Here is a 25812-nt window from a genome sequence, read left to right as displayed (position 1 = left end):
CGAGTCCTCTCAATTCTAATTCCATAGTCTAATTCCATCTCTCTCCAACTTTCCAGTCATAATGACTGCCACTAACCTAGCAAAGGCCCTCATTATCTCTCATCTGAATTATTCTAATAGCCTCCTAACTGGTGTCTCTGCCATCCAATTTTTTTTTTTACTTCTATAATTTTTCTTTCACAGGGCTGTCAAAATTATCTCCCCAATATATTTTTCCCTCCGTGTTACTCCCTTGCTCAAAAACTTTGTTTTTTTGGTTTTTGTTTTTGTCGGACAATGGGGGTTAAGTGACTTGCCCAGGGTCACACAGCTAGTAAGTGTCAAGTGTCTGAGGCCAGATTTGAATTCAGGTCCTCCTGAATTCAGGGCCAGTGCTTTATCTACTGCGCCACCTAGCTGCCCCTGCTCAAAAACTTTTAACGGTTCCCCATAGTTATAAGATAAAATAAAAACACATAAGCCCACAGACGGTATAGTTCCCACCTACATTTGCAGTTTTGTTTCACACTACTATTCTTCATGCACTCTATCTTCCAGCCCAAACATACTCCTTACTGTTCCCTGATCATGTGCTGGCCTCTTCTGGCTCTATACATTTGCCTGCATTGCTTTATTCCCTCTATCTATCTATAAAAAACCTCTATTCTTGCAAGGCCTATGTCAAGAGCTAACTCCTTCATGATTCCTTCTCTAATCTTCCCTTAGGAAGTGCTTTCTCCCCACATTTTCTTATAACCCATTGCCCTTTTAACATTCAACCTTGCATCATTTTTATTCATCAATATGTCTTAGCCTCTATGCTTGAAAGTAGTAGGCTCATTGAGGACAGGGACTGTGCCATTTTTTTTAGCTTTGTATACCCATCTCCCAGTAGAGGCTGTTGCGTATAACTGGATATATCAAATATAATCTTGGTCATCAGTAGGATTTAGTGATGAAGTAATTATATTGAATACTTTTACTCCTCCTCTTACTTCTGCTTCAGCTACTACTACTGCTGCTGCTACTGCTGCTGCTACTGCTGCTACTACTACTACTTCTGCTACTGCCACTATCACTACTTCTGCTGCTACTACTACGGCTGCTACTACTACGGCTGCTACCGCTGCTACCGCCACTGCTACTACTGCTGCTGCTGCTACTCCTCCTCCTATGCACTCTTTGTACTTACATCACTCTGTAGGTCATAGGCCTTTCGCGCATGGATGACATCATTCTGATTTGGGAGGCATATCCACTGGTGTAAGTGATGCCTGTAGTCCACATCACTAACCAAAGTCTGACACTTCTTAGCCAGTACGACCCCCAGCATATCCACTGGGCTGCTGAACTTGGTCTTCCACTTCTCAAAGTCCTTCTTATACTCTCTGTCACTTTGGATCTTGGCTACATGCATAGACCACATCATCTTGGGATCATCTTTTATGTCACGGGCTCCAATGTGGTGGCCAAGCTGTTTGCGATATCCATCTTTATATTTGTACTGAAACGAAACAAAGGTAACTTTAAAATTTTTAAATTAATTTAAGCAGGTCATGTAATTATAAGAATATCATAATAGTCATGGTCTTTCTTTCAAGAGTTCAATTACTTTGAACATTATGATTCCTTTTTACCTACTCTTCTCTCACCACAACACAGCCCCTAAACCACACAATGCCCCAGACTATTACCATAGAAAGGGGAAATTAGGGATGGTTTTCTGTCAATTTTCATGTTGCAACTAGTGCAATTTTGTAGAAACTTAGGTTAAAGTATATATTAATAAAATATGCTAAAGGATACAAAGGGCAAAGGAAGGAGCAAACAGTTCTTTTTTTTCTTTTTTAGTGAGGCACTTGTGGTTAAGTGACTTGCCCAGGGTCACACAGCTAGTAAGTGTTAAGTGTCTGAGGCTGGATTTGAACTCAGGTCCTCCTGACTCCAGGGCCAGTGCTCTATCCACTACACCATCTAGCTGCCCTGCAACAGTTCCAATAAAATAAATCTATTTTATTAACTCAGTAGCACGTAAACTAACAATCTAAAAGCTAGAGTTGTTGCCTCTGGATCAGAGGAAGGCATACATTTTGGGTCATGCATTTTGGGTCATGCCTAGTTTGTTCCTTCTTACTGCTTCATCCCTTTGAGAACTCATGCCCCAAGGAAGCTCCTTGAAAATCAAGAGTGGGATGTCTTAAAGGCTCTGTTTTTGCCTGTCCTTTTTGCTAGCCCAGACCAAATTCAGTTAATATGTGTCTCAGAATGTATCCAGTTCAAGAGCTGAGAGTGTGTGTGTGTGTGTGTGTGTGTGTGTGTGTGTTAGTCTGTCAACATTTGTGAAGGAAGCTACTCTTCCATGACTTCCACATACAGTATAAATGTAAGAAATCCCAATATGCGGCTAGGTGGCGCAGTGGATAAAGCACCGGCCCTGGATTCAGGAGTACCTGAGTTCAAATCCGGCCTCAGACACTTGACACTTACTAGCTGTGTAATCCTGGGCAAGTCACTTAACCCCCATTGCCCGGCAAAAAAAAAAAAAAAAAAAAAGAAAAAAGAAATCCCAATATGAGTTTATGGAAGCCTGTCCTCTCTAAAGAACTCCACTGGGGCTTCCACAACAACTATTCCAAATCTTTTCTCCCTAAGACCCCAACTCAACCACTTGTTTCTCACAAGCAATCCATGTAATAAGTGATTCTCATTTTATTTGCTATTTTTTGTCAGCACTTTTTCAGTGATACATCTTTTAAGAATGGAAGCTTCATTAGATACATGCAAAGGACTATCCTTCCCTGGGAAAAGTGGCTTAGGATGTTTTATTTCCATTGGTTTTAGAATGGACATTAACTAATCCCAATATTGCACTATGTCTGAGTTTTTAATCAGTGTGATTGTTGTAAGGGTCATATGTCAACAAGGTGTGGGGACATTTTCCTCCATATCAAGAATGTATAAATTAAGACTCAAACTTAATTTTCTATTTGAATGGTGGTCTAGGTTACTTCTAAAATATTTGGCTGTGAATGAATCTTTAAGTTTTCCACAGTTACCACTGTTTTCCTTGGCTTTTCCTATTATAAGTTTTTTCTCCACTTTATAAAATCAAACTAAATAAGAATGTCCACTTGAAAGCAGCTGCATCTCTGCAGTTCAAAGAAAAGTCCCCATATTGGCAATGGTATCATGTTCAATTAGGTTACATACTTCACTGGCAATATCTCTTGAGGCTTTGGCTGTCACAATAGGGATGGCATCAATTCTCAAGTCATAGCCTTTCTTCTTTGCTTCTTCATTGGCAAGTTTATACAGACTCTATGGAGAAAAAATTAAAGTTAAGTAATCAGAGATTATCAAATTGCCCACCCTCAAACAGTTCAAAATGGGCAATAAGCAAGCATAAATTTTAAAACTTTGAGTTCTAAGTTCCAACTCTAGTCCACAAACATGAGATCTGACTATATGTTTCATTTAGTCTTTTAAAATCCAGTTAGATGGAGATAATTCATAAGATGATTCTCAAACCCTATTTTTAACCATCATTAACCTGGCCACTCTATGGTCTATAGGGTCTAGTCAACTTAACAGTCCAATATAAAAAAAATTTAAGTTTTAAAGACTTCTACACATGGCTTGAAAATTCAAGCTGGAAGATCATAATAACTGAATGCAAATTGTAAAATAAATTTAGAACCACAAGGTTCTGTACCTCACTGTAGTTGATTTTGTTCTGTCTTGCCAACATGATTTCAGGGGTATCAGGCATTATATGAATCTGAGTCTTGTCTTTGTCCCAAGCTTCTGTATATAGACGCTATAAAGCAAGATAAATTAGCATTAGAAAAATATTAGAAATAACATTTAGTGGAAATGCTAGGAAGTGAAATTAAAACAGAATTATTATCTCTCAGGATTTTATCCATAGATAAAATGTATAAATTTGGATGCTTAAAAAATTTGATTGTTAGTATTTATATTAGATAGACACAATGAATAATAGATATTATTGTGATGAATAGAAGGCAGTGGATAAAGCACCAGACCTGGAGTCAGAAAGACTTGTATTCAAATCCAGCCTCAGACATTTACTAACTTTGGGACCTGTGGCAAATCACTTTACCCTGTTTGCCTCAGTTTCCTCTTCTGTCAAATGAGTTGTATCTTTGCCAAGAAAACCCTAAATAACTGACCAACAAAATTTTTAAAGTATCTGAGTTCACAACTTCATGCAATATTTTAGTCTTACTAAGTATTAGAATGTAATTAGTACCTGTGGCAATCCTACGGGATTTTAACAACTCCCATTTGGGGCTTTTAATTATGCAACTTAATTGAATCTTTCTCAGAAAACTCAGGGCTCACCTTGTTCATGGTGATGGCATTATTCTTGGCCAACACTTGTTCCAGAGAATCAGTCACACTGGTAAATTTCAATGTGTCTGGATGCTGACGGTAGACCTTGTCACTCAAAATCTCTGTTGCTCGTTTGCACTTTTCAACATCCAGAGAACCAATTGGCACCCAGCCAATACCCCTTAGCCACTGAAGATCTGACTTATATATATTCTGTTGATAGTAAAAAAAAATTAGAATAGTTAGTTCGCTGAGTCAGAAAGAGAGAAAACTAATTTAAAGAAAAAGATACAAAGGGATTGGTAATTAAGTACAACCCATTTTCCTTCTCCTGGAAATTTTTCTCTAGTTCATTAATCAGGCAAAATCAATGAATTGTTCAGAAATGACTTAGAGGCTTTCCTATACATAGCTAGAAAGGGTCATGTATTTCTTTTTCTTTTTTCTTTTTGGTTTGTTTTATTGATACAGTTTATTTCTTACACTACAGAAATTTCCAATGATAATATTCCTTTTTTTTTTTCCCCAGAAGAGGTCTTCCCTCAAACTAAAACACTCTGGCAGTCTCTTCAGGAAATGACGTCCTACACATAAAAGGAAAGGGAATTTTAACAATAAAACAAAGATGGAAACAGTGGCAATGATAATATTTTACAGTTGTATTCAATATCTTTTCATTTATATTATTTAACTTGGGAAAAATACTGAGGTGATGCACATTATTCTACTTGGTTATAAGCTCATTCAGGGTTTACGTAAAAAGTATCTTTTTAAAAAAGTCTTTGTAATCTTCTCCAGTGCCTAATCACGGCACTTTGAATGAATGAATGAACAAATGAATCCAATATTAATATTTTTTTTGAAATCCAATTAAGGAAAGTGACAAAATAAATCAGCAAGCCAGAAGGTCACAATTTACATTTTGTAGAGACTACATTTTGTAGTTGTGCTACTCCCAACTATCTGTAATAAAGAGAACAAAGCCTCTCTTTCTAGTGGTAACTTTAAAATACAGCTGCCTGCATTTCCAGTGTTACAGAACAAATGTAAGAGTTATAGAAGGTGGATTGTGAAGTTTCTAGAATCAACCAATGAATATAAAATCTTCCATAATTATTCCAAATTCTTTTTAATTCTCCAAAGCTCTCTGATTATTATTTTTTTGAAAAATATTTACACAGTACACAATACCAGCAATGAAAATGTGCTTTTCAAATCTCTGACTCAAGAAATACATTTCTTTGTATTGCCTATTGGGCTCTGATAGTGTTTGGTAACTTCCCCATATGGTAAGAAAACACAGAGTTGAGTGATTATCCACTAAATAGATCTGATCAAGCAAAGAATAAGATATATATTATAATGAAGCAATTGAATAAGATAGAAAAACTGTTTTCCCTTTTCATTGCACAAGAATACCATCTAGACTTTCTCTATAAGTAAAGGTTCTGGGAATGGTTATTATTACTCAAAGAAGCAAAAAAGTAACTGTAGAGTAATTATTCCTGATTTAAGAGGGTCATCCTTATCCCACAATAAACTCTCTAACTGAGGGTAATGCAGGATTTTTAATAAAATATTTCCAGCTTACAAAATAATGCATCTATGTATAGCCTAAAGTATTAACAAAAGAACAATGATATAGATCATAATCTTTAAAGCAACAGATTGACTCAAAACTCTATATGATTCCTATCTTTGGCAGACAAAAACCATTTTATGTTTGTAATCTATTCTAGGTATGAATTAGGTAGCATGTCTTGGTGTATATCCACTTAGTTGGCACCTTAAAGTAATTGTGCATTCTTATAATAGATTAAATCATCATCTATTTTCTAAGTGCCTGTGATAGTATGCTAAACTATTTAAAATATTTCCACTCCATTTCGATTGTTGCTTATTTACACATACTAAGTAAATGTTTCCATTACTGATATATTTCAAAGTTCAAATCTATACTCACATCACTCTGTAGATCATAGGCTTTACGAGCATGAATGACATCATTCTGGTCTGGGAGGCACATCCACTCATGCAGAGGATGCCTGTAGTCTACATCACTGACCAGAGTCTGACACTTCTTGGCCAACACAATCCCCAGCATGTCCACTGGGCTGCTGAACTTGGTCTTCCATTTCTCAAAGTCCTTCTTGTACTCCCTGTCACTCTGGATCTTGGCCACATGCATAGACCACATCATCTTGGGATCATCTTTTATGTCACGGGCTCCAATATGATGGCCAAGCTGCTTGCGATATCCATCTTTGTATTTGTACTGAAATCAAAACACCTTAATTAAGTATATGTTGTGTGTTTAATTTAAATGCTGAATGTCATATATCGTACCTCTTCCATTTATTTTTTGGGGGGATGTGGATAATAAGTATAAGATATTTATTTCCTCTCCTGCAGAAAATGCTTAAACTACAATAGACTCGTTTATATTCATAGGAGTATTTGTTAAAGATACTTAAAACATAAAACAATGACCCATCATCATTATTATGCTCTTCCCAAATGAGGAAGGAATGGAGGGAGGGAGGGAGGGAGGAAGGAAGGAAGGATGGAAGGAAGGAAGAAAGGAAGGAGAGAGAAAGGGAGAGAGGGAGGGAAAGAAGGAAGGAAGGAAGGGAGGGAGGGAGGGAAAGAAAGAGGGGAGGGAGGGAAGGAAGGAAGGAAGGGAGGAAGGGAGGAAGGGAGGAAGGGAAGGAAGGGAGGGAGGGAGGAATGAAGGAAGGAAGGGAGGGATTTAGGAAGGAAGGGAGGAAGGGAGGAAGGAAGGGAGGAGGAAGGGAGGAAGGAAGGGAGGGAGGAAGGGAGGAAGGAAGGAAGGAAGAATTGCCCACTATGTGCCAGACACTGTGCTAAATAAACACTCTACACATGTCTCATTTGATAATCACAATAACCCTGTGAGATAGGTGCTATCACTATTCTCATTTTATAGTTAAAGAAGCAGGCTAAATTACTTTGCAGTACTGCTGAACAATTATTTCACTTCAGACCTGCACTGTAAGAACAACTCACAAGATTCTAATCTTCTTCTGGCCAGATAAGTATCTTCCATTTATTTAAGACAGTATTTAGCTTAGTTCAATTTAGTATTATAAAGAAGTACCAGTTGAGAATATTTAAAATATTAATTTGACCTTCCTTGCTAAATAAATACAATTTATAACTAGGCAAAGCTAACAGTGTTCTATGGGTGAAATACAGTACTATATTTTGAACAAGGTAAGTTGAATGTAGGAAATATTTAAATCTACACTGGTTATATTCTTCATTTAAGTAGAATCTTAGTTTTCCTATAGAAATTAGGTAATTATGGAGGCAACATTCCTGATCAATGATACAGAATTCTTTCACAGAAATTGTCAAAAGTCACAAAACCTCCATCACATTTATATGGTGCTTTTATGGCTTGCTAAGTATTCCCTTCATCCAAAATAACATTTGGTAAGTGATAGTATATGAATGTATAGGATATAATAGAAAACTTTCCAAAGTATCTTTAGGTAAAACAACAATATAACAACTTATTCCATAAAGTTTTGTTTAAAAGGTCCCTAGGAGAGGACAGCAGAGCAGGTTAAAGGATCTGGGGAACCAATATAAAGTAGAAGGAATTTAAAGGCAGGAAATGCTTAATTCTTGTCTATATGTTCCCAGTGAGAAACAGTGTGGTATATAAAAGATTGCATCCAATGAGTAGAGAGCTGGCCTCAGAACCAGAAAGACCTCTTTTCCAGTCCCATCTCTGACACACGTTGCTTGTTGTGAATCTAGGCAAGTCACCCAACTTCTCAACGTTTTAGTCAACTCTCTAAGATTATAAATTGTGGGGAAGGTAATGACCTATATTAGTATAAGGAAGTCACTATTAGAAATAAGTACTAGCGGGGCAGCTAGGTGGCGCAGTGGATAGAGCACCAGCCCTGGAATCAGGAGGACCTGAGTTCAAATCCGGCCTCAGACACTTGACACTTACTAGTTGTGTGACCCTGGGCAAGTCACTTAACCCCCGCTGCCCCACAAAAACAAAGACAAAAAACAAAATTAGTGGGCAGGGAGTGATTAGCTAGAAGACATCAGGAAGCAATCTGTCTGAGCTATAGTATTTGTGTACTGCCTACTAGTCTACGTATCATATTAGGGAGGCTTTATCTTAAATTAAGGACTGCTTATGATAGTGATCGAGGAGTTCCTTTTCTAGAATAGCCTCTTATTTTCACAGGACAGATTTCAGAGTGAGTTTGGCATTGGTTTTATGATGGTGGTGATGAGCTACTTATACTTGGGGAGTGATCTCACTGGATTAAAACTGGTGCTAATAAGGGTTGGAATTCATCTTTTGCCTCCATTGATCACGTTGGCAGCATTTCACGATCATGGAAATGGATGACTAGAAATGGCCATGGAATACTTCCAATATGTTGGCTACAAAGTTCATTTCTGTTTATGGGGGAAGGAGTATATTATAGCAAAGTTCATTTCCATTTTGGGGGGAAGGAGTGGATTATAGCATCCTCTTCATTTGCAAAAGATATCACGTTATCATTTTGCTTGACTTGGCTATGGAGTCAATTTACCATCTGTGACTAGAAGGATATGGGCCTTGAATATAGGGAATGTGGCCAGGCTCTCCACAGAGCCATAGGACTACTCTACAGGAATCATACAAGGATGATGGTACCACTTTGTGGGCTAACCTTTAAGTACCTGCACTTAACCAGGAGGTATTTCGAGGAATAACAAGTTTAGACTAGGCCTGAGTCTGTCCTCCAGAGATTATTAAAATGTGGTCTGTGCACCCCTGGGGGTTCCCAAAGGCAGAACAATTTTAATAATAATGTAATTTAACAACAACAACAACAACAAGACAAGCATCTAATTTCTAATATGGTAAATATTGATAGATATACATAAACAAAAGCTCTTTGGGGAGTTTCTCAATAAGAGGGTAAAGATGTTGAGAGACCAAAGAGTTTGAGAGCATTTGTTCATCTATTAGAATAATAAGCTAACGTTTGTATGGTGCTTTAAGGTTTGCAAAATGCTTTACATATGATAACTCATTTGATCATCACAATAAACCAGTGAGGTAGGTACTATTATTTTTTGTGTGTTTTGTTTTGTTTTGTTTTTTTAGTGAGGCAATTGGGGTTAAGTGACTTGCCCAGGGTCCCACAGCTAGTAAGTGTTAAGTGTCTGAGGCCGGATTTGAACTCAGGTCCTCCTGACTCCAGGGCCGGTGATCTATCCATTGCACCATCTAGCTTCCCCCGTAGGTACTATTATTAACCCCAGTTTACAGATAAGGAAATTGAGGCCACTAGATGTTATGTTACATGCCCAGGGTCATATAGCTAGTATCTCAAGCAGGATTCCAACTCAGGTCTTCCTAACTCCAAGTTTTGTATTCTATTCTATTCACTACTCTTAACTGCTCTATCTCCTATTTCTTATCTATCTATCTATCTATCTATCTATCTATCTATCTATCTATCTATTTCTACTCTATTTCCACAACCTTAGTAGAGCCACCTATAATTTGCATATCTTATATGTTTTTCAAGGCTATTGGCCAAAACATTATAGGATATCTGACCTTTATCCTACCGGCTGGATTTCAGTTGAATGCAGAATGCTAAAGCAGTGAAGACATTCAATAAGCCCAGTTAGATTTGTCCTTATGCACATCTTTTTGCCTATATGTATATGTACCAATGTCTTAAGCACCAGTGTAGCCTCCCCTGCTTTTTTTTGACCACTCGGTCCTTACTGAATATATTATGTTTTGCAGGCTATCACACTATTTTTATCCTTTGTGTTTATCATTTCCTCAAAATTCAGCTTTTTAAAAAAATATCAGTTGGTGATATATAACAGAACATTTTTAAATGTCAAGGACTGTTTTTTTTAAACTTTGTCTTCCTTTGTGAATGTGCTGCTTCAGAGGGCTGACACAGAGAGGATAAAAACGGATAGCTTACATCACTGGCAATGTCTCTTGATGCCTTGGCAGACACGATTGGGATGGCGTCAATTCGCAAGTCGTAGCCTTTCTTCTTTGCCTCTTCATTGGCAAGTTTATATAGACTCTGAGTTTAAAAAAAAAATGAAGAAACAGTGAAATGTTCACATTCAAAACAAAAAAATTGACAAAAGGCCTGGAATGAATCACTTAACACTACAAAGGGAAGTACTTGCAATCAACTGTAGGAAGAGTGAACTTTCTGCATTTTAGCTTTCATTAGACTTGTGTAAATGGTGCATGTGGAGAAAACCAACTTATGTTTATTCAAGTACTTGTACTTTCTTATTTACTTGTTAAGTCTTAAATTGTTCAAGAGAAGTTTAGATAAAGTAAAGACACAAGGAAGGACCATATTAAAGGAAGTAACAGGATAGACTAGGGGCATGGAAGGGGTTAGTCTTATAAAGGAAAGGGAGTCACTCTTTTTTCAAGAAACCTAGAGATCATGAGATGATTCATCAGAGTATGGTGGAAAGAAGGCTGGCTTTGGGGTCAGAACACCAGAGTTCAAATGGCATCTCCATTACTTACTACCTGGGGCAAGTCACTTATTCTTTCTAAGTCTTATTTTGCTCATCTGCAAAATGAGAGGATTTGGCTAAATGATTTGGGAAAGGTTTGGAGTAGGTGACTTTGGAGGGTTCTTTCCAACCCTGAAATTCTAAAGTTTTATATTCTTTTTTATTTTTTTTTAATTTTTTTTTTTTTTTTGCGGGGCAATGGGGGTTAAGTGACTTGCCCAGGGTCACACAGCTAGTAAGTGTTAAGTGTCTGAGGCTGGATTTGAACTCAGGTATTCCTGAATCCAGGGCCAGCGCTTTAACCACTTCGCCATCTAGCTGCCCCCCTATATTCTTTTTTGAAATAAAAAGAAATACAAAGTTTGAGAATGTGGGCTGGAATTACATTAAGACTGGCAGGTCTGTGGCAAATAATTTGCCTCAGAAGTTGTAAAGTATAGATTCCCTATGAAAATCAGCATAGAATTAAAGCAACTTTGCTGAGAAATATGCATAGTCCAGAAAAACAAATTCTCTCACTGGCTGTGGATGAAAATATATGTCTTATTCTATACCTTAGATCTATCACCTCTTAGTCAGGATGTGGATAATATGTTTCATCCTCAATCCTTGACCAATCATGGATCATTATTTTCATGATCATATCTTTTACAGCTTTTAAAGGTGCTTGTCTTTATTGCATTCTTAGTAAATAAATTGTTCTGTTTCTTATTTTGTTCTTCATCAACTCATAAACATCTTCAAAAGTGGCGACTTGCAAATTTGGTGACTGAAGTTTTGGTACAAGATTTCTAAATGGTTATTTTTAAATATTTGAGTCTAACTCTGATCTTTACCAGTTTTAGAAGTAATTTTATATTTACTAGACTTAAAGCTGTTGGGGAAAGGTGGGATGCATGTCCATTTAATCAATTACAAATTGTACAATATTAAATGTAAAAAAGACTTGAAGAGAAATACTGAACATATCAAAGACTGGGGTCTGTTCTCACCTCGCTGTAGTTGATCTTGTTGAGTCTTGCTAGTGTAATCTCAGGTGTATCAGGCATGATGTGGATTTGGGTCTTGTCTTTTTCCCAGGCTTCTGTGTATAGACGCTATCAAGGAAATAAATGGAGTATATATATCAGAGAATGATATGAAATTTCAATTAGTAGAACTTTCTTGTTCACATAAGTAATTTTTAAAAAAAATACAAGAAGAATTTATGTACTATTTTTATTCTATATTAAAACAACTTTCAAACAATTAGAGTTTTCCAAGAACAATAGGATGACTTGGGAAGTAATGAGTTTGGAAATACTCTTTCCTTCCATAGAATGTACAGAGTAGTTTTTTTACTTCTCCTATAGTCTTAACATACTCTATTCAATATTTAATTTACTTCTATTTTTTCATATATTTATTGCCTATTTGTTTATATATGTTTAAAATAGATTATGAGATTCATAAAGGCAAAGTTATCTCATTCATGTTGGCATCTCTCCCAGTGTCAAGCATGGTACTTTGCACATAATGGGAACACAGCACACAATACAGAGTGGCCACTTAATAAATTTTTTTTTTAGTGGGTGGATATCTGAATGAATTAATTCTAATGTAGGCTTGATCCATAAAGGAATAACAACTACTAAATCTTGTGGTAAGCAGGAAGCTTACAAATAACTTCAGATGCTATGAAACATTCTAATAATGTAAAAAGAAAGTGAACTGACTCAACAATAACAATGATAATAACAATGGAAAGCACTTATATAGCATTTAAGCTTTGCAAAGCACTTCACAACTATCATCTCATTTTAACCTCACAACAACCCAAAGGTCCTCGCTATTATTGTCCTCATTTTACAGATAAGAAAACTGAGGCCCCTATTAAGTGAATTGCCCAGGGTCACCCAGATTGTCAGTGTCTGAGGCTAGATTTGAAGTCAATGCTTCCCGATTCCAAGACTAGTTTTTATTCAGTGTGCCACTATATGTAGAGTAGCCAAGGGCCTTTATTCTAAAACCAAGTTTCAGAAACATCAATGAATGACAGAGTTGGTAAATACTTAGAGAAAAATTAATGTCTCAGACTAAAATTATTTAATCTTCAACTTTTTTTCTTTACTGATTTTTCTTCCTATCCCATGATCCACAGTCAGAAACACCTTTTCCCCCCAGAAGAATGATGGCTTACTTTGTTCATGTTGAGGGCATTATTCTTGGCCAACACTTGTTCCAGAGAATCAGTCACACTGGTAAATTTCAGTTTGTCTGGAGGCTGACGGTAGACCTTGTCACTCAAAATTTCTGTTGCTCGTTTGCATTTTTCAACATCCAAAGAACCAATTGGTACCCAGCCAATGCCTCTCAACCACTGGAGATCTGACTTGTATAGATTCTGTTGACATAAATAGTAATGAAGTTTATCTTTGAATCTGTCATAAATCCTCATTTAAATAGCATATTAAAGTAAATATGAACAAAAAAATTTTGAAAAATTAATACTTAGATAGGCACGCTATTGTCTTAATTTTATATCTAATGTGTCAAATTAGAAACTAACCCCTATGAGAGAGAAATAGCCTTGAAATGTGTATGTATCTGCCTAAACCATACCACTAGCATCAATTCAGGGAAAATCATCAATAGTGTTAGAAAAGGAAAGCATTTTTGCTTTCTCCATCTTTGGGATATATACTGCTATATTTTTTTAGGTGTTTTGATCAACTATTTTCCCCAAACATTTATATTACAGCTGTCAATACTTACTTCACTTTGAAGGTCATAAGCTTTACGAGCATGAATGACATCATTTTGGTCTGGTAAACACGTCCATTGGTGAAGGTGATGCTTGTAATCCACATCACTAACCAAGGTCTGACATTTCTTGGCAAGCACAACCCCCAGCATATCCACTGGGCTGCTGAACTTGGTCTTCCATTTCTCAAAGTCCTTTTTGTATTCCCTGTCACTTTGAACCTTGGCTATATGCATAGACCACATCATCTTGGGGTCATCATGAATGGCTCGGGCTCCGATATGGTGGCCAAGCTGCTTACGATAGCCTTCCTTGTATTTGTACTAGAGGGAAGAAAAGTTTTGTTATCACAGAAAGCAATAAAGTCCTAATTTGCTTATTTGTGATTATATCACTAGTATTTCAAGACTCTTATTTCCTTTTTTTGTGGGCATGACCTTTACCTTAGTAACTGTAATCTACTCTGAGCCCTACCAAGCTGTCAAGCTTTGTTATCTCCCCCCCCCCCCATACATCAGCCAGTGGCCACCTCCATGGTAGTAAGCCTTATTGAACTCAGGCTGGTCCTATCATGACAGACATAAAGCCCATTTATGGGGGCTATATTTAAAGACTTTCCAGATTAGTAGTACCTACTAGAGTGTACACTGCACTGGGGTACCCTTAAAACATCCTTGGTCTCTTCCACAGCAGGGTGAGACATTGGAAAAACACTTTGTTGAAAAATATTTGTTAGGGAGATAAAGAAGTTCTACTATTAGGGTTGTTCTAGGAAAAAAATGCCTGAGTCAACATTTTTGCCTTCATCTTTTTGGGAAATGGAAATGGTAAGAGTGAATTAAGATACAGGAGGAACTATCTTAGCTTCTTGAGTTTTCCTAGTTATATTCTCTATTTATAAGGCTGGAAGATATTCTAGTATTTCAAACGTTTCTAGAATTTTGAGTAAAACTATACAATGATAGATTGATAAATTGGAGAGTGTTCAGATCAGGGTGGCTGGGATGGTAGAGGAACTAGATAATATACCATAGGATGATTGGATGAATGAACTGGGAATATTATACCTGAGGAAGAAAATTTGTGGGTATAGGGAGAAGAGAGATGATTGCAATCTTATTATATGTGAAGGACTGTCACAAAGAGGAAGGATTGGACAGGTTCTGCTTGTCCATAAAGACTAGAACTCAGAATTATGGACAGAAGTGGAAAAAAGCTAGATTTTTGGCTTAATGTTAAGAAAAACTTCCTCATAATTAAAAAGTGAGATAGCTTGCTGCAGGATGTTCACGGTTTCCTCTTCCCATTGGTTCCATCCCCCCCCCCCAAAAAAAAGGCTGGATGACCTTTTGTTGGGTATGTAATAAATTCATGACTGGTCTCTTCTGACTGTGATTCTCTTATCAACCTTACCCAGCACAAAGTGAGGGAAAGACTTTGGATATAGTCGTATCTACCATTTCCCTTGGCTAAGTAAAACACGTAGACCTGCTGAGCATAAGTAGGACCTTTTGAATAAATCCTAGAACTCATAGCAGCTTTTGGCAAATGCATTCTTCACCTGGGCAACCCAAAACATATGCCTCAATTGTCAAATATCTTTTTTTAACCACTAAAAAGAAACACAGAACTATAGTCGTAGAGAATATGTTTCTTTAGACCACTTTCTTTGGGGCATGTAGAGTTGGGTTTGAGGATTTCACTAAGCTTACTTACATTAAATTATTATCTGAAAAACAAATTTCTGGGGCAGCTAGGTGGCGCAGTAGATAGAGCACCGGCCCTGGAGTCAGGAGTACCTGAGTTCAAATCTGACCTCAGACATTTAACACTTACTAGCTGTGTGACCCTGGGCAAGTCACTTAACCCCAACTGCCTCACTAAAAAAAAAATAAAAATTAAAAAAAAAATTTCTAAAGAGATGTGTTGTGAGAGCTTGGACTTCAATGTATATTTGCTATGACATAAATACAGGATATTGAGAAAACTTTGAGTTAAGTTGATGGTGGAACATTGCATGGATTGACTTACTTCACTGGCAATATCTCTGGAGGCTTTAGCTGCCTGGATGGGGATGGCATCTATCCGCAAATCATAGCCTTTCTGCTTAGCTTCTTCCAGGCCAAGTTTATACAGTTTCTAAGATAAATACGTATAAGTTAATGTGAAGAGATTATTTTTAAGGAAAACTCTTTTAATATTCAAAACCTCAACATAGTTCAATAAAGTCACTTACATCACTGTAATTAATTTTATTCTGCTTTGCTAGTAAAACTTCAGGGGTGTCTGGCATAATGTGAATGCTGGTTTTATCTTTATCCCATGCTTCAGTATAGAGGCGCTGAAACAAATACAAATAAATACAATGTCATGTTTAGTTACAAGGATGATACACCAATGAACCAACCTGCTAAAACACTTTCCTTTTTATAAGCACAACAGTATACTAGGTATCAGCATTTGAAGGCGTTGTAGCGTAGAGAGGGACAGTAAGTTTCCATAAGAAAGATATTGGTAATGGTAAGTGAAGAAATTTAAAATAACCATACTTCCCCCCACCCCAGGGCAATGAGGGTGAAGTGACTTGCCCAGGGTCACACAGCTAGTAAGTGTCAAGTGTCTGAGGTCATATTTGAACTAAGGTCCTCCTAAATCCAGGGCTTATGCTTTATCCACTGCGCCACCTAGCGGCCCCCAAAATAAGAATACTTTTACCAAAGCAAATGCTTTTATACTTTACTTGGTAATGCTAGCTTTATAGTTGTTTTTTTTTTCTGTAACAGATAATTATAATATATACACCTTTTTTTTCTTCCACTCCTTTTATGAGGGACAACTACTTCTCACCTTGTTACTTCTCACTATCTTATGAGGGACACATTCCTCCCCACAGCAGACATGAGAACATATACTCAGCATAAGACAGCATGGGGAGTAGAGAGTTGGAGTTGGTCAGTTCTGCATAGCTTGATGGTCACATCATGTAACACTAAAGCAATACACTGCTTTGGTGAGTTCTACATCATAAACCTAGAGAAGCAAAGCAATCTTCTCTTCATGTTTTTCCCATCCCCAAATGCAATTATCTGCCTTAGAAGAGCCTCAACTCTCCACTTTAGGAATTCCAGGTACTCTTTTAAAATCTGTGCAAACTATTTCAAGAAGTTGAGGTTTCAATTGTGGGGATTTCTTCTTCCTTACCCTACAGTCCAACGTCACCATCAGTAGCAGGCTGACTCATTCCCTTTGTCACAACCTCAATGCTCACAATTTTTTTTTCCTTTCTGTAATTATTATTAACTAAACACAGATTTAGTATGGCTAGGTGGCACCGTGAATAGAGTACTGGGCTTGGAATCAGGAAGACATCTTCTGAGTTCAAATCTGGCCTCAGACACTTACTAGATGTGTGACCCAAACAAGTCACTTACCCTTGTTGCCTTAGTTTCCTCATCTGTAAAATGAGTCAGAAAAGGAAATGGCAAACCACTCCAGTATCTTTGCCAAGAAAACCAAGTCAGACGTGACTAAAATGACTGAATGACACAAACACCTATTTAGCCATTTGTTATTTGGGCATTTATAAGTAAAAAACAGGAGACTTTGAGGAAGTCCAGGAATACTCTATAATTTTCCTCACTAAAAGGAATGGAAATAGGGTTTTCATTAAATGGATTTTTCATGGAATAGACTTTGTCTGTATGACAAGAGATAGGTACATTGATATTTCTATAAATTATACCAAAAAAACCCACTACCCTCCTCCCCCAAATAAGGGGAAGACTTACGTGATTCATTGTTATAGCATTGTTCTTTGCCAAAACCATAGGCATGGAGTCTATTAGACTAGAAAATTTGAACTTTTCTGGGTGCTGACGATATATGTGGTCACTCAGAATTGTAGTTGCTCTTTTATTCTTTTCATCCTCAAGGGAACCACTAGGGGACCAGCCAATGCCTCTCAGCCACTGGAGATCTGCCTTATACAGATTCTGAAATTTCAGGTTAATAGACAGTTAATATAAAAGGTATAATCAATTCTGTGAAAGATAAAAACAATTTTTTGGTTTGCTTATGTTTTCATTATTATAGATATTTTACTTTGAGAAGTTGTAAAATAAGTTACAGCCTTTAAAACCACAATCTTATAAACTGAAACATCAGATTATAGATAACACTCAAAAACACACACTCTTGCCCAAAAGTACATGCCAAAGCCAGCTTTAAATTTTATGACTTTTTCTAAACTGCCTACTGAAGGTTATTCTGAACATTAGTTGGATAGATGGTGACTCCAGGAATTTCAGCTGGTTGGGGTAGAGGTGAAGGAATATTGATTTGGAATTAACAGAATTTGGCTTTGAATACCAGCTCTGATGTTTGTTACCGGTGTGATCTAGGGTGAGCTACTTAACTTCTTAGAGCCTCTGTTCTCCCATCTATAACATGAGAGTCTTGAACCAAATTATCTCTAAGAGTCTTTCCAGCTCCAAATGCCATAGTTCTATAAAAACTGGGGACATTGAATTAAGCTCTTAAAGACTGACCCTACAGTGAGGCAACAACCATGGAAGATAAAAAATGAAGAGAAATGCTTTGCTATTGACCAATCAATAGCCTTTAACTTACATCACTCTGAAGATCATATGTCTTCCTAGCATGAACAACATCATTCTGGTCAGGCAGGCATATCCATTGGTGCAGGGGGTGTTTGTAATCTATGTCACTGACCAGAATCTGACACTTCTTGGCCAGTACAACCCCCAGCATGTCCACTGGACTGCTGAACTTGGTCTTCCACTTCTCAAAGTCCTTCTTGTACTCTCTGTCACTCTGGATCTTGGCTACATGCATAGACCACATCATCTTGGGATCATCCTTTATGTCACGGGCTCCAATGTGGTGGCCAAGCTGCTTACGATAGCCTTCCTTGTACTTGTACTGGAGAGAAGCAAGGGAGAAAGCAAGTCAAAATTACGACCACCATCTGTGACAGATTACAGATAATATTAAGTCCAATAGTTTATCTAGAAATCTTGTGAATTTACTAATTTCACAGATTTGTTACAGGAGATCCAAGTCTGAATTCAAATTTCAAATTTAAATCAAATTCAAATGTGCAATTGTGAACATGTCAAACATTTGTCATGGATATATTCTCCTTTCATATAACATTCCAGAATTATCTAGGCCTTTGTTTTAATGGGTTACTTTTTCAAAGATTTGCTTTAAGCTCAAAAATGATTTGAACAATTCAATTGAAATGTTAAATGATAATGAGGTTGGTATGAAGCAAAAATTAGAAACTTACTTCACTTGCAATTTCTCTCGATGCCTTGGCTGTTTTGATTGGTATGGCATCAATAGGAAGGTCATACCCTTTCTTCTTCAACTCCTCATAACCTAATCGGTAGAGTTTCTATTGAGAGAGGAACAAAATTATTTTAACAAATGCTCTCCTGAAAAATCAATGTTGTGAGGCCAAAGTGCTAAATATTTCCAGGTTTCAAGAAAATAACAAGCATGAGACAAACTACTCAAATGAAACTGGAAATGAGTAAATCCCATTTTTAAACATTCTTCTTTTAAAATGAAAGACACTGTGGTGAGCCATATCAATGAAGTATTATTTTCCTTATTTGTTTCAGTGTTTTATAAGAGGTCTTTGTCAAGTATCAAGAGGAATTGCATAAAAATTCTAAAAAAATTAAAACAAGAATTGCAGAGGAAGAATCTGGTCATGTAAGCTTTGAATACAACCAAAAGGATGTTGATATATAGTACTTAATGTCAATCAAAAAATAGGGATTGTTTATAAAAGCAAAGATAGGGTCCTTTATCATTTTTGCAGAGTTAAGTTTGTTGTTGTTGTTTTAAAGTATGGAGAAGAAAATTGTGAATTCCAGTTTAGTAGCCACTTCTCACATCACTTATATATATCTAGACTATTATCTTAAATGCATGCTGGTCCTGAATTCAGAGCATGGGAAGGAATTATTGGTTTTGGATTTTCATGGTAGTCATATGTAGCAAACAAAAGATTTACTTGGACTTTCTTGAGATATTATGTGAGCTCAAAGTTTGTTGGTCTATAGTACTTTAGAATTTACTTCACAGAAATCATTCTAAGAAATTGGCATTTAGAATTATGGATTTGGGGAAATGACACTGGGGATTCCATTTAAGCTTGCTTGTATACACAACTTTTGCAGATGTCTAATACTACTCAGAAATTAGAAAGCACAAAGTTTTAATAGGGGGCATCAAATTCACAAACATTTTATTAATTAAAAATAATTCAGTTATTAAAAATAACTTGGAATCAACTAGCCTAGAAGCACCTTCAATGAACTCTTGTAAAGTATATTTCCCAAACTGAACTTACATCACTTGTATTGATCAAGTTGGCTTTTGCCAAAACAATGTCAGGTGTATCAGGCATTATGTGGATCTGTGTCTTGTCTTTGTCCCAAGCTTCTCGATAGAGTATCTAGATAGGGAATAAGAGTTTTCCAGTAAAAACCGACAGAATATTAAGTAACCACATTAATTTTCCAGGGCAACCTAATATAATTGAACAAACATTATTGAGAGATATGTTTTAGCAGAAAAGAGAGACATTATTTCTTGACTTTTAAGCTATAGTTAACCCAAGACAATAAGAGTACTGGGCTCAGAATCAGGGTACCCCGGTTTAAGTTTATCTCAGGTATTGTGTGACACTAGGTAAGTTACCTAACCTCTATGAACCCCATCTGTAAAATCAGTGGGTTGGGCTAAATAGCCTATATATATATATATATACACACACACACACACACACACACATATACATATATATATATACACACACACACATATACATATACATATATATATATATATATAATCTTATTTGACCCTCACAACAACCCCAATGAAAAAAAATGCCATTATTACCCCCATTTCACAAATGGAGAAACCAAGATTAAATGTCTTGCCTGGGGCTACACAAATTGTAAGTGTCAGGGCCACAGAACAAGTGTTCCCAATTTCCCAGCCAGTCTTCCAATTATAATACTGTGTTATCACTACTATGCTTGCTGTATAGGCTTAATATATTAATATATTATATATGTATGTTAAAATAAATTGAATTGAATAGTAGCCAAATTTGGTCATTTAAAAAAATAACTAATATATTTCATAGCCCTGGACTTGATCATCTAGTAAATTACCCACACATGGTATAGGTAGAAAGAATATTGGAGGGGCGGCTAGGTGGAACAGTGGATAAAGCACTGGTCCTGGATTCAGAAGTACCTGAGTTCAAAACTGGCCTCAGACACTTGACACTTACTAGCTATGTGACCCTGGGCAAGTCACTTAAGCCCCATTGCCCTGAGCAAAAAAAAAAAGAATATTGGATGCAGAGTCAGGATCTTTGGATTCTAATACCAGCTCCTCCACTAACTAGCTATGTGACCAGAGGCAATCCATTTAACATCATAGTATCCCAGGCAACTACTTAAAACTGTAAGTTACACTGTAGTTGCTGGATCTGCACTGGTAGAAAATGTTTACGCATCAGATCCCTATATCTTAGTTTCCTTAGTTGTAAAATCAGGTGTAGATGACCTGAGGTCTAGATGACTCACGTTCTAACTCTAGAATCCTTTAAACTCCTACTTTAACCTTTTCTGCCAACTATAGAATCATGGTAGTCATTCAGCCTCCTCTGGCTACATGGTTAGATGTCTCACTCAAACATTTAAAACAAATAATGGATTTCCACCCTTCCCTGCATAGAATGGAATCTCTACTGTGACCTTGATATGTAAGAGAAAAGTTGGCATCTAGGTTGAAGTTGGGAATGGAGATATCTGACTCTGAGACAAAATTTGTCTCTTTTTTACTCAATTATATGCATATAAAGCAACTGGAAGGACTTAAAATTATAATTACATTACCTCCCTCACATTTTTTCCACTGTCCACGCTTTTAAAGCACATTAAATGTCTCAGCATATCATTCACTTCCTCAGAATTTAACTTGGGGCTTTATTATAGTCAGTCTTCTGGTAAAAGTAGAGCTATTCAATATTTTTCTCAGCATAGAAAATTAATTTATGTTGATTAAGAAGAAATACGCCATGTTCAACACACTTATTACTTGATTCAACATGGGACAATGAGAACATCAGTAAAACATTCAAATATAAAACATCAATCTCTCCAATTATAATTCATCTCCTAATAGAAACTCACATCACTCCTGTTTTTGGCATTTGTCTTCGCCAAAACTATGTCCATAGCATCAGGGAGACTGGTGAATTTGTTTTTGTCTGCTGGTTGCCGGTATTTCTTTTCACTGATGATTTCTGAAGCCCTCTTGTTCTTTTCAGCCTCCAGAGAACCCAGGGGGCTCCATCCTATCCCTTTGAGCCATTGGAGATCAGACTTATACATGTTCTGTGGAAGAACAAATCAGATCCAAAAAGATCATTTTTTCATTTGGAATATTTAACAACTTCTAGCACTCATCATAAAGGAAACACTACTAATAGTTAACTTGGGTGGTTGCTGTTGGCTTTTTTTTTTTTTGCTTTCTCTACTACAAAATAACGTTCTTTAAAATGAAATATTTCACCCAATAATTTAATAACAATAACATTTAAAAATATTTTAATCCAATGAAACTTACCTCACTCTGTAGCTCATATACTCTTTTAGCTTGAATAATAGCTGTCTGATCTGGCAAGCATGTCCAATGGTGTATGGGATGCTTGTAGTCTATATCACTGACTAAAGCCTGACATTTCTTAGCCAAAACTACTCCCAACATGTCCACTGGACTGTTGTACTTGGTCTTCCATTTCTCAAAGTCCTTCTTGTATTCCCTCTCACTCTGCATTTTGGCCACATTCATGGATAGTACCAGTTTGGGGTCATCTTGAATGCTACGGAATCCAATATGGTGGCCTTGTTGTTTGCGGTAGCCTTCCTTGTACTTATACTGAAATCACAAGTAACACAGTGTTAAAAAAAAATAACACAAAGACAAGCAAGTTAACTCAAATCTCTTAAGTCTAAACATGTTTGAATGATAGTCTCTTCTTCAACATCTAAGTAGGTGGAAATCTCTCTACACTGTTGGTAAGCCATATAAACTTTACCCAAAGGACATTTAGTAAGATGAATGCAACAGATGATCAAGGGAAATTATAGAGATAGTCAGGAGCATCTATTTTTCTGACATGGCAAAACTTAAAGAGCTAGAGAGATATACTAGAAATAAAAAATAGAGCTTATCTAGATATCAGCAAGGTGTGTCATAACGTCTCTCAAGGTATACTCATTAAAAAGACAGAGGAGTGCATACCAGATTATGGCATATTTATGTGGGTTTATTGTTCCCTGAAGAGAGTTTATTGGATCATTCTCATTCTGAAGGTCTTCATTTACTGATATATGGGAAAATGAACATACCTCTACAACAAGAGTTCTTAATTTTAAGTCTGTCAACTTTTTTTAACATGTTAATAACAATTTTAAATTTTAATTTCTTTCCCCTATTTTATGCATTTAAAACATAATTTTGAGAAGAGATGCTTGGATTTTACTAGACTTCCAAAGGGCATGATATAAAAAAGTCAAGAATACCTGCTCTAGGATTTGGGGGGTTCAGTTTCATGAAAGAAAATCATACTTTCCACAAATGTTTGCAAATTGATTTTTATTAAACTGTATCTCATTTTTCCTTTTCAAAGTATGGTTTCTTGTTCAACAATTTTTTAATCAATTACTCAAATGAAGACATATAAGAAATGCATATCATTTGCATATCAAATGTATAAATGCCACAAATCTGGAAAGAATAGCTGATACATTGTGTCAGAAACAAAGTATATTAAAAAACTGAAGTCTAGATTTGAAAAATTCTTTAATGTATTTTAAATAATCATTGTGTTTTTGTGGGGCAATGGGGTTAAGTGATTTGCCCAGAGTCACACAGCTAGTTAAGTGTCAAATGTCTGAGGCCAGATTTGAACTCAGGTACTCCTGAATCCAGAGCCGGTGCTTTATCCACTGCACCCCCTAGCCGCCCCTTTAAATAATCATTATTAATAGCAACTGTTCATGTAAAAACCAGTCATGATGTCAGACAGAAGTGATATAACAGTATTTGATATGCTACTTACATCACTGGCAATGTCTCTTGAAGCTTTGGCCAACTGGACTGAAATTGCATCAGGTCGGAGGTCATAGCCTTTCTTTAATGCTTCTTCCCATCCAAGTTTATACAGTTTCTAAAATTAAAGGGATTTTTGTTATTGTCCCATTGATTTTTAGTATACCTTTAAAATAGAAATATAATTGAAGAAGGCATGGCCTTATTCTAGTATCTTTTATAATTTGGAGACAGGATAAAAGACAGCCTTGGCATTTCTTAAAAGCACTTTTTATGATCTCAACAGTCAGTCAATATGAATTTTCATTTTATTTCTAATTATTTAATCCAGCCCTACCTGAGCTTGAAGGGAATATTGTAGTCCCAGGACATCTTTTAAACCTGCAATTATATATGCTTATGTATGTATTTGTTGTCTTCCCAAATAGAATGTAAATTCCTTGAAGACAATAACTCTTGGATTGCATGTGCATGTGTGTGTGTGTGTGTGTGTGTGAGTGTGTTGGTCATTTTATCCCACCTGGAACAAGGCTTGGAGCACAGGAGGCATTTAATAAATATTTGTTGATTGTTTCATTGCAGTTGCTCTGACTAGGTCATTGATGAATATGCCAAAATATTTTATTATTACCATTGTGGTTTTAGGGCTGGAAATAGCCAAGTGTGAAATTAGGATCTCTGAGAATCTTGAGACAGCTCATCATCTTGGATTGTGTCCATTATTGGAGCAAGAAGAAAAAGAATAATTTAATGTACTTTTCCTTCTATTTCTAAGCATCTTTTCAGTACTAGCTTTGGACAAAGTTTAGGGTGTAATCAGGCCAATTGACATGCATGATAAATTGACAGCAAAAAGTTTCCTTTTCTGAGGGTAGTCAAATTCACTTATGGGAGAGGTACCTGAGGGTGAAGCAGTAATTGGATTGAACTTGTTGACTACTCGATTTCTTTTCCTCCTTTGTTTCTAAAGTATGTTCTCTATTAAATTAATCAATATTATTGACTGAGCCTAAAAAGAAATTTTTATATTTAACATCAATCAGCTTTAAAATTTTTTACCTGACTATACAGTGTCTGGTTCTGCTTGGCCTGTAGAATATCTGGCGTATCTGGCATAACATGAATCTGAGTCTTGTCTTTGTTCCAATCAACAGTATATAAATGCTAAGAAGAAAAATAATAGGTAAATCATTGGAATAATCATATTGGGGGGGGAGAAATGTCAATATTGCTTCTATTTTCTCAACCAATGTCTTCAGACTAGGAAGTCTAGAGCAAAATGAATAATAGGGAAATGAAATCTTAGATAGGCAAGGAGATGCTAAGAGAGTATCTAGACATTTTCAATACATTCAAATGACCTAGCCCAGATGAAATATATTCTAGGACACTGAAAGACTTTGTGGATGTGATCCACTGTCACTAATCTTTGCGAAATCACATAGAAAAACAAAAGCAGCACAAAACTGAAGATTGGCAAGTACTGTCCTAGTTTTCAAAAAAGAAGAAAATGGATTTCTTAAATGATAACTTGAGAGAGAGAGAGAGAGAGAGAGAGAGAGAGAGAGAGAGAGAGAGAGAGAGCACATGCATGCCTGTTATAGTGGATAGTGTTGGACTTGGAATCAGGAAAAGCTGAATTTGAACCCTGCCTTAGACAGTTAATGGCTAAATGACATTAGGCAAGTCATTTAATCTCTCTTAGACAAAAATTTTTGGGGAGAGGAAACAAAGTATAGTGACTAGAATATCAGATTTGGAATTAGGGTTCAAATCCCACCTCAGATACAAATTCTGTGACCTTGAGGAAGTCCCTTAACCCCTTTGGATCTCAATTTACTCATCTATAAAATAAAGGAGTTGGATTTGATGACTTCTAAGGTCTTTTCTAGTTGTAAACCCATGATTCTATAAACCCATTATCCTAGAACAAGACAAGCTTATCGCCTTTTTGGACAGGATTACTAGAAATATATTAGGAGTGATATCCTGGATATTATATATTT

At 36.4% G+C, this 25812-nt stretch overlaps 1 protein-coding gene across 1 annotated transcript in view; it reads right to left on the bottom strand.

The window, feature by feature from the left end:
* Nucleotides 1–25812, bottom strand: part of NEB (nebulin) — a 229466-nt gene that overhangs the window by 124357 nt on the left and 79297 nt on the right. The window contains 19 exon segments of the mRNA XM_043991344.1: nt 1172–1483; nt 3190–3297; nt 3692–3796; nt 4345–4548; nt 6299–6610; nt 10329–10436; nt 11886–11990; nt 13073–13276; nt 13648–13959; nt 15668–15775; nt 15873–15977; nt 17425–17628; nt 18266–18577; nt 18948–19055; nt 20022–20126; nt 21883–22086; nt 22319–22630; nt 23817–23924; nt 24866–24970. Coding sequence (XP_043847279.1) covers nt 1172–1483; nt 3190–3297; nt 3692–3796; nt 4345–4548; nt 6299–6610; nt 10329–10436; nt 11886–11990; nt 13073–13276; nt 13648–13959; nt 15668–15775; nt 15873–15977; nt 17425–17628; nt 18266–18577; nt 18948–19055; nt 20022–20126; nt 21883–22086; nt 22319–22630; nt 23817–23924; nt 24866–24970 — 3441 coding nt within the window.

Source organism: Dromiciops gliroides, chromosome 3 (assembly GCF_019393635.1).
Source record: "Dromiciops gliroides isolate mDroGli1 chromosome 3, mDroGli1.pri, whole genome shotgun sequence".
NCBI classification, from domain to species: domain Eukaryota; kingdom Metazoa; phylum Chordata; class Mammalia; order Microbiotheria; family Microbiotheriidae; genus Dromiciops; species Dromiciops gliroides.
The sequence above is the reverse complement of the archived record's forward strand: the minus strand, read 5'-3'. Positions and strand labels throughout refer to the sequence as shown.